Source organism: Dermochelys coriacea, chromosome 9 (assembly GCF_009764565.3).
Source record: "Dermochelys coriacea isolate rDerCor1 chromosome 9, rDerCor1.pri.v4, whole genome shotgun sequence".
Taxonomy (NCBI): domain Eukaryota; kingdom Metazoa; phylum Chordata; order Testudines; family Dermochelyidae; genus Dermochelys; species Dermochelys coriacea.
Window position 1 is genome coordinate 75,500,010 of NC_050076.1, and position 14,262 is coordinate 75,514,271.

General features: G+C 40.8%; 1 protein-coding gene across 1 annotated transcript in view; it reads right to left on the minus strand.

Annotated features, from left to right (window-relative positions):
• The window catches only part of LOC119861898 (connector enhancer of kinase suppressor of ras 2-like), a 479,757-nt gene that overhangs the window by 263,122 nt on the left and 202,373 nt on the right, over positions 1–14,262 (minus strand). Inside the window, exon 7 of the mRNA XM_043492113.1 lies at positions 7,777–7,896. Coding sequence (XP_043348048.1) covers positions 7,777–7,896 — 120 coding nt within the window. The remainder of the gene's footprint in view (positions 1–7,776; positions 7,897–14,262) is intronic.

Sequence of the window (14,262 nt, forward strand, 5' to 3'; positions counted from 1 at the left end):
ACAGGCAATCATCAAGTGATCCAACCCCTGTTGTCCACTCTCAGCTTCTGGCACTCAGACTAGGGACACCCAAAGCATGGGGTTACATCCCTGAACATCTTGGCTAATAGCCATTGATTGACCTATCCTCCATGAACTTAGCAAATTCTTTTTTGAAACCTGTTATACTTGTGGCCTTCACAGCGTCCCCTGACAACAAGTTCCAAAGGTTGACTGCATTTTGTGAAAAAGTACTTCCTTTTGTTTGTTTTAAATCTGCTGCCTATTAATTTCATTTGGTGACCCCCACTTCTTCTGTAATGTGAAGGGTAAATAACACTTCCTTATTCACCTTCTTCTCTCCATTCAAGGGTTTATAGACCTCTTTCAGATCCCCCCTTAGTTGTCTCTTTTTCAAGCTGAAAAGTCCCAGTCTTTTTAATCTCTCCTCATATGGAAGCTGTTCCATACCCTTCATAATTGTTGTTGCCTTTCTGTATACCTTTTCCAATTCTAATATATCTTTTTTGAGATGGGACAACCAGAACTGCATGCAGTGTTCAAGGTGTGGGTGTACCATGAATTTATATAGTGATAATAAAATAGAAAATGTCATATCTATCCATCCCTTTCCTAATGGTTCCATTTCAGGTTCTGAAGAATAATTTACTGTTTTGGGCCCAGTCTCTTCTGCCTGTCCTCCCCAAGCTTGATTCCTTGTGTCCCATCCCCCCAACCTGACCCTGTCCTAGTTCTGTCTCTTCCCCATCCCTGGTTCCACTCCCATTCTCCTTGCCTACCCAGTGTCCACTCTCATCCAATTTCAGTGTTTCCAACCCCCTCTGTCATTTCCCTCATAGGCTTCAAGTTCCAGCCCCCATCAATCAACAAGTCACATCCTTCCCACCCCCACTAGTTCCCAGTCTCCACTCACCCTGACTGGATCCCCATTCCATTTTCATTGCCAAGCCATTCTCAGTCTCACCAGACAACTTTTTCCAAACTACTCATTTCCCAGTCTAGCTTTTTCCCCTTGTTTATTCAAATCAGACAGTCTCCTCCTCCGTGCTGCCAGGGTGCGAGCCAGAGAAGTGGTCACTCGCCATAGGAGAGGCTCCCCCTGGTCCCAGTTTTGGTGCCTGGTCCCATCCTCATAGTCTCATGGATTTTAAGGCCAGATGGAACCATCATGATCACCTAGTCTGACCTCCTGCATATTGCAGGCCACAAAACCTCACCCTCCTACTCCTGTAATAGACCCCTAACCTCTGAGAAAGTGAAGCTGGCAGTGAAGGAACTGTCATGGGGAGAGGCAGAAGATGACTGGCTCTTTGCCCGAAATCAGCAGACAATGATGTAATTTTATTGACAATGTAAAATATGGTTTCAGGTTGTTGACAATTTATGATCAAGAAAATTGGGATTATAGAAGAAAAATGAGTTTGCAGGAGAACTCCAATTAGATGCATAATTCCTAAAATGAGAATTGCAAATGTCATCTTTAAAAAATTGATCCAAAAACTAGAGACAGCTTCTTCACAGTGCTAGCTAGTTAATTACTACCTGACATTCTCCAATTGCATGCCTATGAGGAATACCTTTGCTAAGAAAAAGTTAGCAAAACGGGATTTTATGATATGTATATTTTTAAAGTATTCTTCCCCTTACACACGTCAGAGTATTAAAATACTACAAAAACAGGTTTATATTAACAAAAAAGCACATCCATTACAAAGTCTCTCTTGCTAAAGATCAATTAGAAGGAAAAACCCCACAGAGCTTACTACAGTTACTCCATTATCTCAAGTGGTAAATGTCTATGCTGTGGATCTAAAAGCTCCAACTCCGTTGGTACCCAGCAGGAGTCAATATGGCTCCAAATGAGAACATTTTTTTCAGTTTGCTTTTTTTTTTTTTTTTTTTTTAAGAAGTGTAAGAAATTTCTTTTAAAAGAACTATGTTAAAAGAACATTAAGGTTGTAAAGTCAAGTACTCAAAAGTTAGGAGATACCAGAATTAAAGTGCCTATTGACCCTTGAAGTCTTTAAACCAGGGGTGGCCAACCTGAGCCTGAGAAGGAGCCAGAATTTACCAGTGTACATTGCCAAAAGCCACAGTAATACGTTGGCAGCCCTGCCGATCAGTGCCTCCCCCTCCCTCCCTCCCTCCTTGCAGCGCCTGATCAGCTGTTTCGTGGTGTGCAGGAGACTCTGGAAGGGAGGGGGAGGAGTGAGGGCAGGGCAGGCTATGGGGAGGAGAAGGAAAAGGGTGGAGTGGGGGCAGAGCCTCTGGCAAGCAAGGGGTTGAGCAGTGAACACCCATTGGAAAGTTGGCACTTGTAGCTCTAGCCCCGGAGTTGGTACTATACAAGGAGCCGCATATTAACTTCTGAAGAGCTGCATGTGGCTCCGGAGCCACAGATTGGCCACCCCTGCTTTAAACCATAATTTGAGGACTTCAGTAACTCAGCCAAAGATTAGGGGTCTATTACAGGAGTGGGTGGGTGAGGTTCTGTGTCCTGCAATGTGCAGGAGGTCACACTAGATAATCATGTTGGTCCTTTCTGACCTTATAGTCTGAGAGTCTTGTTCAGCTTCCTTGTGAATGTGCATTATGATACAATCTTTTAATTACATGAGCACATGCTATTTTTCCCACAACCCCTGCCTCATTCAGTGCACAGCATGGACCTGCTCTGGGGATAAATCAGGGCTGTGTTGTGAAGGAGGCTGTTGTCTGTAGGACCCCTCTCTCATTTGGTGCAAAAGTTGAAAGCCCTTTAGGGAAGGAGGCAGGGGACTGCAGGAAGAGAAAGGATAGTCTCATGGTTAATACAGTTGAACATCACTGTGTCCCTGAGAGCACCCCAATGCAGAGGGGTCTCTTGTGTCTAGCACTGAGCCTTAGCAGGCCTGAGCAGCTGAGTGTACTCTAACTCACTGTTGTCATAATCTGTATCTACAAGGTGTCATGTAGGGAATCACATATGAACTGGGTAACACACTGGGCTGTTAATATTATTGTGTGGTGTATGTATGGATGATATATATGAAAAGTTATAAATGTGTGCTGGAAATATGTTCTTAAAATGTCTTAAGTCACTCTGCCCTAGATAAAGGAATGTGGTCCTGCCTGCTTGAAAGGGTCTCCTATGTAAATTGAGAAGATGCAATAGGAGTATATTTACATAAAAGTTAAAGCCATCAAATTAGCGAATGGGGAAGGCAGCCACCTAACTACTGGGGGAGGAGACTGCAAAATTAACCTGGCATCAACTCTCTGGTGGACATAACAAGCTGAGGCCTCAGGAGGGCTTTTTTTTTTACTTTGGTTTGTTTGTAACCGTTTCTATCTCAATTCCTTCTACTTGGTTTCACTTAAATAGCTGTTCCTTATTAATTAATTTAACCTTGTTTTATTATACAGTAATCTCCGGGCAGTGTTACTTGATGCACAAATGGAAAATTAAAAACTCTCAAGTGTGCGACTGTGGTCACCCAGAACAGACAATGGAACATATAATGACTCAATGGCTGGTTCTCAAATATGAAAGAGGCATCACAGCGTTACACTCCGCTACTCCTCATGCAATTGTCTGGCTTAATCATCTAAATAGAAAATTATAGTTGTTGCTCCACATCTACATCAGCCATACAAAGAAGTAGTGCAGTGTTTCAAACTGAAGGATAAAATCCTCAGCCAAACTAACAGACTGGACTGGTGCTGTGTACTGTCTCTTTAAAGGAGCAGGGAAATTGATAAGGCAGTATAGTGAGAGGAGCTGAGCACTGCAGGGGAGATGATTTTGGAGAGACTCAAGGCTGGAAGAACTGTTGGTGTCACCCTGCAAGGAATAACCAGGTTGGTGGAAGCCAGGTCATTGTGCTGTAAGCAGGCTGTTGGTGTCAGGAATCTGAGCCAAAGTTGCACAGCACAGAAACACCCCGGGTTACAGGGCAGGTAATGAGACAACCTCTCATTGGTCTGGGTGAATCCCCAAAATGTTAGAGTCACTTTGGAAAAAAGAATTCCATCTCTGCCTCAGAGACACAGGTCCTAAGAGAGGCTGAGCAAGTCCCAAACCATATTTTTCATAGATTACCACTAATTTTCTGGGTGCTCAGATGCCTGGAGTCAGATTTGCAGAAGTGCTGAGCACTCACAGCTGCAACTGAAGTCAACAGAAGCTGTGCTTTAAATAGGTCTATAAAAACATAAAATAGTCTGCAAAATCAAGCCCTCGGCATCTCAAGCTGGGCATCCAAAATTAATGGATACTTTTGACAATTTTAACCTTAATCTCTCTGTGCCTGAGTTCCCTTCCTATAAAACTGGGATAATAATACCACCTTACCACACAAGGGTGTTGTGAAGATAAACTTATTACTGTCTGTGAAGCATACAGATAGTACAGTGAAGAGTGCCATAAAAATGCCCATCAAGAAATTAATAATTCACTGCAGTACAGAACTTGGTTAGTATGTAGTAAATAGTGCCTGGGAATCCACATGCATACGTTCATTGACTGAGACAGGGGTCCTGTGGAAAATACGATATGATCATGTACTTAAAGATTCTAATAACAATTTGTAATCCATTCTCTACTCTATTTTTCATCCTATATTTTTGTAAAGGATTTTTCCTTTCTGCCCTTTCACTGTTCCTTTTTTCTGATCTTTTCTAAGAAGAATATGGACCCAGGAATGTTGAAGTTTGCAAGGAACTTCCAAACCTATAATATTCCAGTCCCTTCAGAATTAGGCAAAATAAGCTCAACCATCCAATTTACCTACCTAAATTCTCACTATCTGTTTTGATTACAGAATTCTTCAACTTCTCACCTAATGTATGTATTGTATTGTTGTGCCCAATAATGATTTCACCATAGAGAAGGCTGCATTTCAGTGATGTGTGAAGCGTTTTTGTTTATAACATTTGTAAAAATATCTATCTATCTATCTATCTATCTATCTTTGGAATTGTTTTGGTTTAAATATGCTGTTTGTTAATTCAGACTTGCACTGTTCCTCACTAGAAACTACCATCCTACAATATTGTGAGGTGACTGCGTAATTTAGGTAAATGACAGGAATTATAATGAAACTGCCAAATCAGGATTTGAATTCAGGTTTCAAGAAGTGAAAAAGCCAATTTGTTAGTCCATGCTGACCTCTACAAAAATCACCGGTAACAAGAATCATACTTATTTAAAATAGCTTTTTATTTAACTTCAAATGGAAAATAACCAACTTGTGACACCAGCAACAATTCACTGATGTAAATTTCTTATAAAATACATTTCTGCAATGAAAATGAACCAAAAAGTATTTTTGTGATACTTTAAAACTCTAACTACCCAGCCGAAATTCCCTACTGTGTACTATTACCATATGAGGGGAGATGCTTTTTATTTTAAAATTTAAAACACTGAGTACTTCCAAATGGTATAGTTCTTTATTTTTATTTGGAATGAGAAATATTAAATATGCACATATCTGTCAATCTGATCATCAGTGTATCCAAAAAACACTTTCAGTTAAAATTATTACTTTAAAGAATCTTATTTGAAAAACTTGGCTGTTAAAGAATTCCCCCTAAGGAAAGGGGTGGCCTGAAATACACAGAGTAGATCTTGGCTCAGCAGAAAGCTAGTAATTCACAGTGGAGCCACAGAGTAACTGAATGGCTGTTTTGTAGCATTAAGAGATCTACATGAAATAAGCATTTAACAAAAAAAGTAATGGCGGCTTAGCCTGCAAACTAGTAGCCAGATACTGGAGTAGACTCAACTCATTAGCAGAATTACCTACCTTGAGACGGTATGGGTCTCTCCTGCTCACTCCTATAGATAGGACATGAACTGGACCAATGTGGTATATAAGCAGCCTTCTCGCACAAGAGATGCAGTCAGATAAGCCTGTCTGACCCTTAAATCAACCAGAGGTCTGCTAAGTGGCCTCATCTTGCTGCCAATGTTTCTATATCCAGTATGGTCTCTTTCCGAATAATTCATTATTGCAATACAAGGTATCTTCTATATATAGTTTTTCAACTAATTTTTGGGGCATTATAATTGTCATGGTCACTGGGCTAGCTGCACTTAAGTCTCTCTGAGTCATGCCCCTCAGGTGTTAGACCTTTAGCCTTTACCTGTCCTGTGCGTGTGTGGGGGAGGGGAGGAGGGAATCCTGTGATTTTCCCATTCTTAGACTAGGTCTCGGACTATAGCCTCAGTGTCTACTCAGCAGGACAGACTGGACTCGGCACCTTAAAGTCTTCCCTTAGGAAACTGATCTCTAGTTAATACAGTGACCAGGCAGCTTTCTGAAAGAAAAGTATTATTTAATCTTAACAGTAGGAACAGAAAGCATAAGAGCAAAGGGATTTGCAAACAATTAAACAGTCTATATGAATGTATATCTTCCCAAGGCTAATCATCCCCCAGGAAGTTTAAACAGGTCCATCTCCTTCAAAGACCACCCCTTCCCCCCCTCCCCCCCCCCCCCCCGACAGAGGACCACTGTCTGAGTCAGCCAGTTTCTCATGATAACAGCCCCTGACAACTGCCTCCCTGCTCTTGACAGAGTTTTTAACTGTAACATCCTTTTGAACTGTGTGGTCCCAGCCTTGGTAAAACAGCTGTGTAACTTTGGCTGGAGCCTGGAAGTAGCATCTTCACAGCTAATAGCTCAGGTATTGTTTCTTAACCTCCTAATCTGTTAACCAGGAAGTGTTTTATCTGGATTCATTGTTTTACCCTCCTGCTTGATTCCCAAGATCCCTACTATTAACTAAGTCAGTCCATGCAAACAGTGAATTAACTCCATATAGCAAACATTCTCATAATCCAATATATCCATATATTATTCATAAATGAATATATACCAGCCCCACATCCTTCACAATAATCACATTATGTAATCTGCAGGTTAGCATTACTATTCAGCATCAGGCTTCAAAATGCAAAGATGTTGAGAGACTAAGATTTTATTATTAGCGGAAATGGAAGAAATGTGGATTATAACTGAGAAATATAATACAATCTCTATAGAGAGACATGGGGCCAGATTCACTAGTATACTCTGACTGCTTTTGTGCTTCTCTGTTGATGTAAGATAGCTACAGACCTGGCTTAACTGACCAGTTAAACTGGATTTACAGCTGATTTGTAACCGTGGAATGGTGCAATGCAGCTGCACATTTGGGTGAATCTGTCCCAATGTCTGTTCTGTAAATATCATCTACAAATCTTTGGGGTTTTTTTGGTTGGTTGGTTGGTTTTGGTCTTCCCTAATAAAGTAATCTTGCTGAAATTTGAAGTAAAATCCATAAAAGCCTTTTAACTAAATACTAAGAAAAACAATATAATCACTTTCCTTTAAACTTCTAGCACCATCTCTTACATTTATTTTATGCAGCTGATTAACTTCTATATTGGAGCCCAACATTTTTTATACATAAAAATAAGATCAATAATTTTGCTGTTGTCCAACAGCTATATTACAGCTCATAACAGATTACAATGCTCTACTTTTGCTGCCAGTACGTTTTCTGGGTATGTCTGGTGCTTTAAGTACTGTAGATATTTTATTTTATTTTATTTTAACACAGATAAAGACTGTAGTTAAACCACTTCTAGAAATCAGCTGAAGCTTGCACTAGTATAAAGAGCTGGAAACTGCATAAAACAAATGCACTTTGGTTTCGTGGCAAGTAAAAACAAAACAAAATACAACAATCTAAAGGATAGATGCTTGAGTTTAATATTCAAATGGAATTAGCTACATTCTTACTTACCAAGCCCTCACTGGGCATAATGCTAGTAAGGTGAACTACTTCAAGGTGTGCTGACTGAGACACCAGAGAGTCAGATGAGAGAGAGATGATGTGGTCACAGATTCCAGACAAAGTTTTACACTAGAAAAAGCAAACAAAAATAATCATAAACCCTTGTGTTAAAGTGACAAACAGTTGGTATTAAAGCACAGTTCAAGGGCAATATTGTTTACATTGTGTTTACTTTACATTGTATATATATTTGAGCAGGAGTAGCTTTTCGTTCGTACTGTTATAAGAACACAGAGCTGAAGTTCTATATTAATCACAAGGCCAACTACAAGAGGGCCAGGGAAAATAAAATTCCTATCAATGTCATAACTAGTGGTCATGAATTTACAGCACAGAAGCCCAAAGGAATCTTCTTGTGAAGTAATAACCTAAGCGTGTGCGCTCGAATTACCTTATTCATTTAAGTGGCCACCCCTAACAAACATGCCTGATAAACCTTATTTTACTGTTGCTGTACATGGCATTATTAAACACAGATTCAATTAAAGCAAAATATGTAAATAGTAATTACTTTACACATTAATTTAATTACTTTTTTGGCCAACAAATGAGAAGGGTAATTTATAAAGTCAAGTGTTTATTTAAGGTGTCAATTCCACAATAGAAAAACATAGTGAGATAAAGGGATGGAAAGTTATTTGTCCCAGGTTAAACAAAACAACTGAAGGAAACAGAACCCAGACCACGTGAAACAAGGGCAGTTTTCCCAAATAAGGGATTTGTCCCCATATTTTTTTCATGTTTTCTAAATTTTTCTTTCAGACATAGTATGCTTAAAAATATTTGTACTTAATTTGCAACCATCCATTTAGATGCATTTCAGAATGCTCTTCTGGTGGGAATTCTGTTGTATGCTCTCCTTTTTCTTCAGGGACTACACTGTCATTTATTTTAATTACATTAAATGGTGGTGAAATCCCTTAAGGGAAGTTATACTACATATATTTTCAAATGCATGATGAATTCTAATATCCCATTTGACACTACATATATAAGCAGAAGCAGCAGTGAATAACTCCTTTGTCTAAATACATAAACAGTGTTCAGAATTACTTCATCTTTACTCATTTAGAAACTAGGGTAAAGCTCTGGAGTACTGGATGTTGCATTTGGATCTCTGTATCAGTTGACACATGTGCAAAATCACATGTACATATGCAGTTCCCTATTGACTATGCATTTGAGCCTCTATCAAATGGGCACTGAAGAAAACACATTTTACCATTGACTTCAGTCGGCTTTGGATCAGGGCCTCGAAGAGAAATATATGCATTGTCCACTCCATCTATACCCTACACATTAAATGTATTCAGATACTTTACATATGCATATGTAGCTGGCATGTAGAGTAAGAATTTAATCAAAGCATATCCCTTTCTTGGCATCTGTAGTATGGATGTATTAGCCATGTGGCTATGTTCCAACCTGACTTTTTGATGCTGTAGTACCCCTATACAATTATGGTTTAGAATTGAGCCCACCACTACCCTTTAAAATTATTTTTATGCCACACATACAGACTAGATATCAGAAGCAATTCACATTGAATCTTTTGCATTGTTTGAGTCACATCTAAGGTTTCCTCTTGACCAATGTTTAATGGGGGGGGAATCTAATAAGTAAACATTAGAACTGAATACATTAGGAAAAAGTGCTCAATGATAGCTCACCAAGACCCCACCAAAGTTCAGAAACCTAATTACAATCAATGGAGAATTTTAACATCAGGAAAAAATATTAAAGAGCAATAAATCAAATAATAAGAAATACCTGGCCACTCTAAAGTAGCTCAACAGACAACAGAGAGACCAGATGCCCATAATAAATGATGCTAAGGCTGGGACTGCAAAGGATGGGACTTGTCATGTGAGAATACCCAGGAGACAACAATGAGAGAGTAAATAACGTTCTGTCTGGCACTATCAATAATACAAACTGTACCCGCATCTGTTGCGGCATCTTTTGGATAAAAACAAGGAGAGATTAAAGGCAAACAGAGAGGGGGAAAAGGTTTCTTAAGTTCGCTCCAAATTTTGTCATTTCTAACAGATCACCTTTCCAAACTACCATCAAGAAATTATAATTAACAATGATACTTTGTTCTTGTATCATTCTAGTAAAAAATCTCAAAGCATTTTACAAACAAGTCATTGTGAGAGTGAAGTATTAACCCCATTTTAGAGATGACACTGTAGAGTGAGAAACAGATTTAAAGTGACTTGAACATGGTCATTTTTCAAATCCATGTCAGGCACCACCAGCAATAGGATCTAGGATATATGACGCTATATTAAAATAACAGACACATTCTCCGGATGGGCTAATGCCACCACAGAAAGCTAGACTGAACATCACCACAAAATTGTCCAAAAAAAATTGATATTCCAGGTAGTTCAGTAACTGCTGCAGAGAGAAACTACATGTACTTAAGCTGTCCAAGACTTGTTTTCTTATAAACAATTTATTGAAATCCTATCACTGGAGCTTGACAAGAAAAGCACTTCCTCAAAATCACTTTAAACCCTGGACATACAACTCAGCATGTGTCGCATAGTTAAAAATAAAAACACCCTAATAGCCACTTTCAGATTGGTACCATAGCTATCTGCAGTTATTGTGCACAGAGAAAGAGGTGTCTTGGTGTTGTTGAGTATGGTATCAGTAGGTGTCTTGATCTGGTATTAAGAATTGATACCATGACTGCTGTCCTGGTAACAGCATTTCACTGAGCACTTACCTAAATGTGGGAAAACTTGGCCCTCAGGGTTGCTTTGCAGACACATGCCTCCCAGATGCTGTTCCAAGGTTTCTCTTTTGTAATTTTTCCTTTCCATTATGCACTTTCAACCAGCCACTGAAAATTGATCAAGCCTCAGCATTTTAAAAGTTTCTCTCTCTCTCTCATTTGAAGTATCATTACATAAATATACACTCTACCCCGATATAACGCAGGTTCGCATACAACGCGGTAAAGCTCTGACACGCTGCTCTGAGCAGTATGTTAAGGGTGCTGTGCTGGGCCGGGGCCGAGGGGTTGGATAAGGGGCAGAGGGTCTCGGGGGCAGTCAGGGACTCCCCCCCCACCCAAGGATCTGGGAGGCAGGAGCTGTGGGGGGGCACTTTTGAGGGACCCGCAGTCCCAGAGTGGCCTGGGGATTAGTGGGGAGCTGGGAGCAGCCCACTCCGCTTCCCTTGCCCTGGCCCCAGCCGTGTCGCTCGGGGGAGGGGGCTTGGGGGGAAGGGATCCCCCCTGGCACTCACTGGCAATGAAGCAGCCCGGCCCCAGCCTGCTCCACTCCGCCAGCCGCAGCGCTTCCCGACGCAAGTGAGTGCGGGACCTTTCCCCAACCCCCGCCCCCAGCGACACGGCTGGGGCCAGGGCAAGGAGAGCAGAGCAGACTGGGGCCACGTCGTTCCGCTTCCCACCGCCGGTGAGTGCGAGGGGCGTCCTTTCCCCAACTTCCCAGCACTCACCGGCAGCAGGAAGCAGAGTGCCATGGCTGGGAGGTGGCAGAGTGGAGCGGGCTGGGGCCGTGTTGCTCTGTTTCCCACCACTGTCGGTGAGCGCCTGTCAGGGGGTGAGGGGTGTGGATAGGGTCGGAACCATCAGGGGACAGGGAGCAGGGGGGTTGGGTAGGAGGTGGGGTACTGGGGGTATTAGGGATGGGGTCTCTAGAGGGGGCAGTCAGGGAACAAGGAACAGGGGAGGTCAAAGGAAGTTCGATACAACACGGTCTCACCTATAACACGGTGAGATTTTTTGTCTCCTGAGGACCGCGTTATATAGGGGTAGAGGTGTACCTCTCCAACTCTCTTGGCTGCTTTCCCAAAATAAAAATAAAAGCAATTACACAACTTTGAAGTGCTGTTTTGGGGCTATCCCCTTGTCTCCCTTTTTCATGTACATTTTTATTTTTAAAGCACTTTAAAGTGAGCTTTTGGACTCCAAGTTCCCTTCTCCCTGGTCTCCTCTCAGTTTTCTGTTTTCTTCATATGAACAAGACAGAAGTGTTTAGGGAAGATGAAATAGAGCCATGACCCCCATTCCACTCTCTACCATGTAGTATCTTTTGTGAAATTGAGCCATGCAAGGAATGCAACATATACAAAAATAGCCCCGTGCGCACGTTAAAATTCTGTACCCAAGGAAACAAGTTTGTTTAACAAAACTCAATCTGAATACAGTTGATTCAGTCCTTTTCCCTAATTCAGAGGTCCCATGTATGGTTTTATGACTAGAGTTATGCAAGATAATGCACTTTCAGGTCACAGGGGATTGATTTAATTGTTGTTGGTTTTTTTTGGTCAGTGAGGGTTTTCATCCCAAGCTTTGCTTTGTGTTTCAGTTTCAAGTGAAACCGAAAACTCAGAGAAATTCAGCTGAAACTTCTGAGTTTTACCAGGTTTCCGGTCAACATCATGGGTAATAACTGCATTTTGCTTACTTTCAGTTCAAATCCATAACTCCTGAGGGGGTTATAACAAATGAGATTTGGCAGATAAGGACAAATTGATTGTCAATCTGCTGGAGGCATCTCTTTAAAACAGGGAATTTGTGGGGCTATAATTCAATGCAAGGAGTCTAGTGAAGTAAAGTGCAGAGATGAAGTGGTCTGCAGTCAACAGAAAACAGAATTTTAACTCAAAATTTGACTATTGTTTATGTTATAAAATATGTATAATATTTCTGAAATCTGGATCTATGCCTTGTACAAATACCAGAGAGCTCCCATTTCATCCCTGTCCCAACTTCTCAAAATTCCATATCAACTTCAGACTCAAATCAGACCCCCTCTATCTCTTTAGTCAAATTAAAGAAAGCAAATTTCTCTGAACAGAAACATTAATCCTCTGCTATTATACATTATTTCTGTGCATATATTATTGTATGATTTTACTCTAAAGAGTAACTGTGTAACAATGTTCTTCTCTTACACAATGGACATACTCTCTGTGGGTGAAATCTTGATGATTGACTTCATAGTGCCAGGATTTCATCCTGGATAATTAGTTGGACTCATACAATATACAGATTTTAGTTTTTACGTCCTGTAACCCTATAGAACCAACACAACCAGTACAGAGTGAGCTGGTTTCTATTCCTTTTCATATGATATCAATAGAATTGTTTACTGAGTTCCAGGCAGATATGCCTGTGCAAGCCCACTGATGGTCAGAGATGAACAAGTGTTACCAAAGACATAATTTGGCATGCAGAACCTTCATTATTAGTGATATGCTAAAAGGGAATACCCAGATTGACTATCAGGCCCCAAGTTGAGTTTGCAGGGTCATTACTTAGGAAAAAATATTTTATTTGTAAATTGAGTGCATATGGAAATCATTAAAATGGGCCCTGATATTGCCATTTGTACAGAATCTCTTGTCAAAACAGATTTCAGAGTAGCAGCTATGTTAGTCTGTATTCGCAAAAAGAAAAGGAGTACTTGTGGCACCTTAGAGACTAAAATTCATTTGAGCATAAGCTTTCGTGAGCTACAGCTCACTTCATCAGATGCATGCAGTGGAAAATACGGTGGGGAGATTTTATATACACAGAGAACATGAAACAATAGGTGTTACCATATACACTGTAACAAGAGCGATCAGGTGAGCTAAGCTATTACTAGCAGGAGAGCGGGGGGTGGGGCTGGAAAAAAACCTTTTGTAGTGATAATCAAGGTGGGCCATTTCCAGCAGTTGACAAGAACGTGTGAGGAACAGTGGCAGGGTGGGGGGGGGGGAATAAACATGGAGTAATAGTTTTACTTTGTGTTATGACCCATCCACTCCCAGTCTCTATTCAAGTCTAAGTTAATTGTATCCAGTTTGCAAATTAATTCCAATTCAGCAGTCTCTCATTGGAGTCTGTTTTTGAAGCTTTTTTTGTTGAAGAATTGCCACTTTTAGGTCTGTAATCGAGTGACCAGAGAGATTGAAGTGTTCCCCAAAACTGGTTTTTGAATGTTATAATTCTTGACTTCTGATTTGTGATCATTTATTCTTTTACATAGAGACTGTCCAGTTTGACCAATGTACATGGCAGAGGGGCATTGCTGGCACATGATGGCATATATCACATTGGTAGATGCGCAGGTGAACGAGCCTCTGATAGTGTGGCTGATGTGATTAGGCCCTATGATGGTGTCCCCATCATAGAATAGATATGTGGACACAGTTGGCAACGGGCTTTGTTGCAAGGATTGGTTCCTGGGTTAGTGGTTCTGTTGTGTGGTGTGTGGTTGCTGGTGAGTATTTGCTTCAGGTTGGGGGGCTGTCTGTAAGCAAGGACTGGCCTGTCTCCCAAGATCTGTGAGAGTGATGGGTCATCCTTCAGGATAGGTTGTAGATCCTTGATGATGCGTTGGAGAGGTTTTAGTTGGGGGCTGAAGGTGATGGCTAGTGGCGTTCTGTTATTTTCTTTGTTGGGCCTGT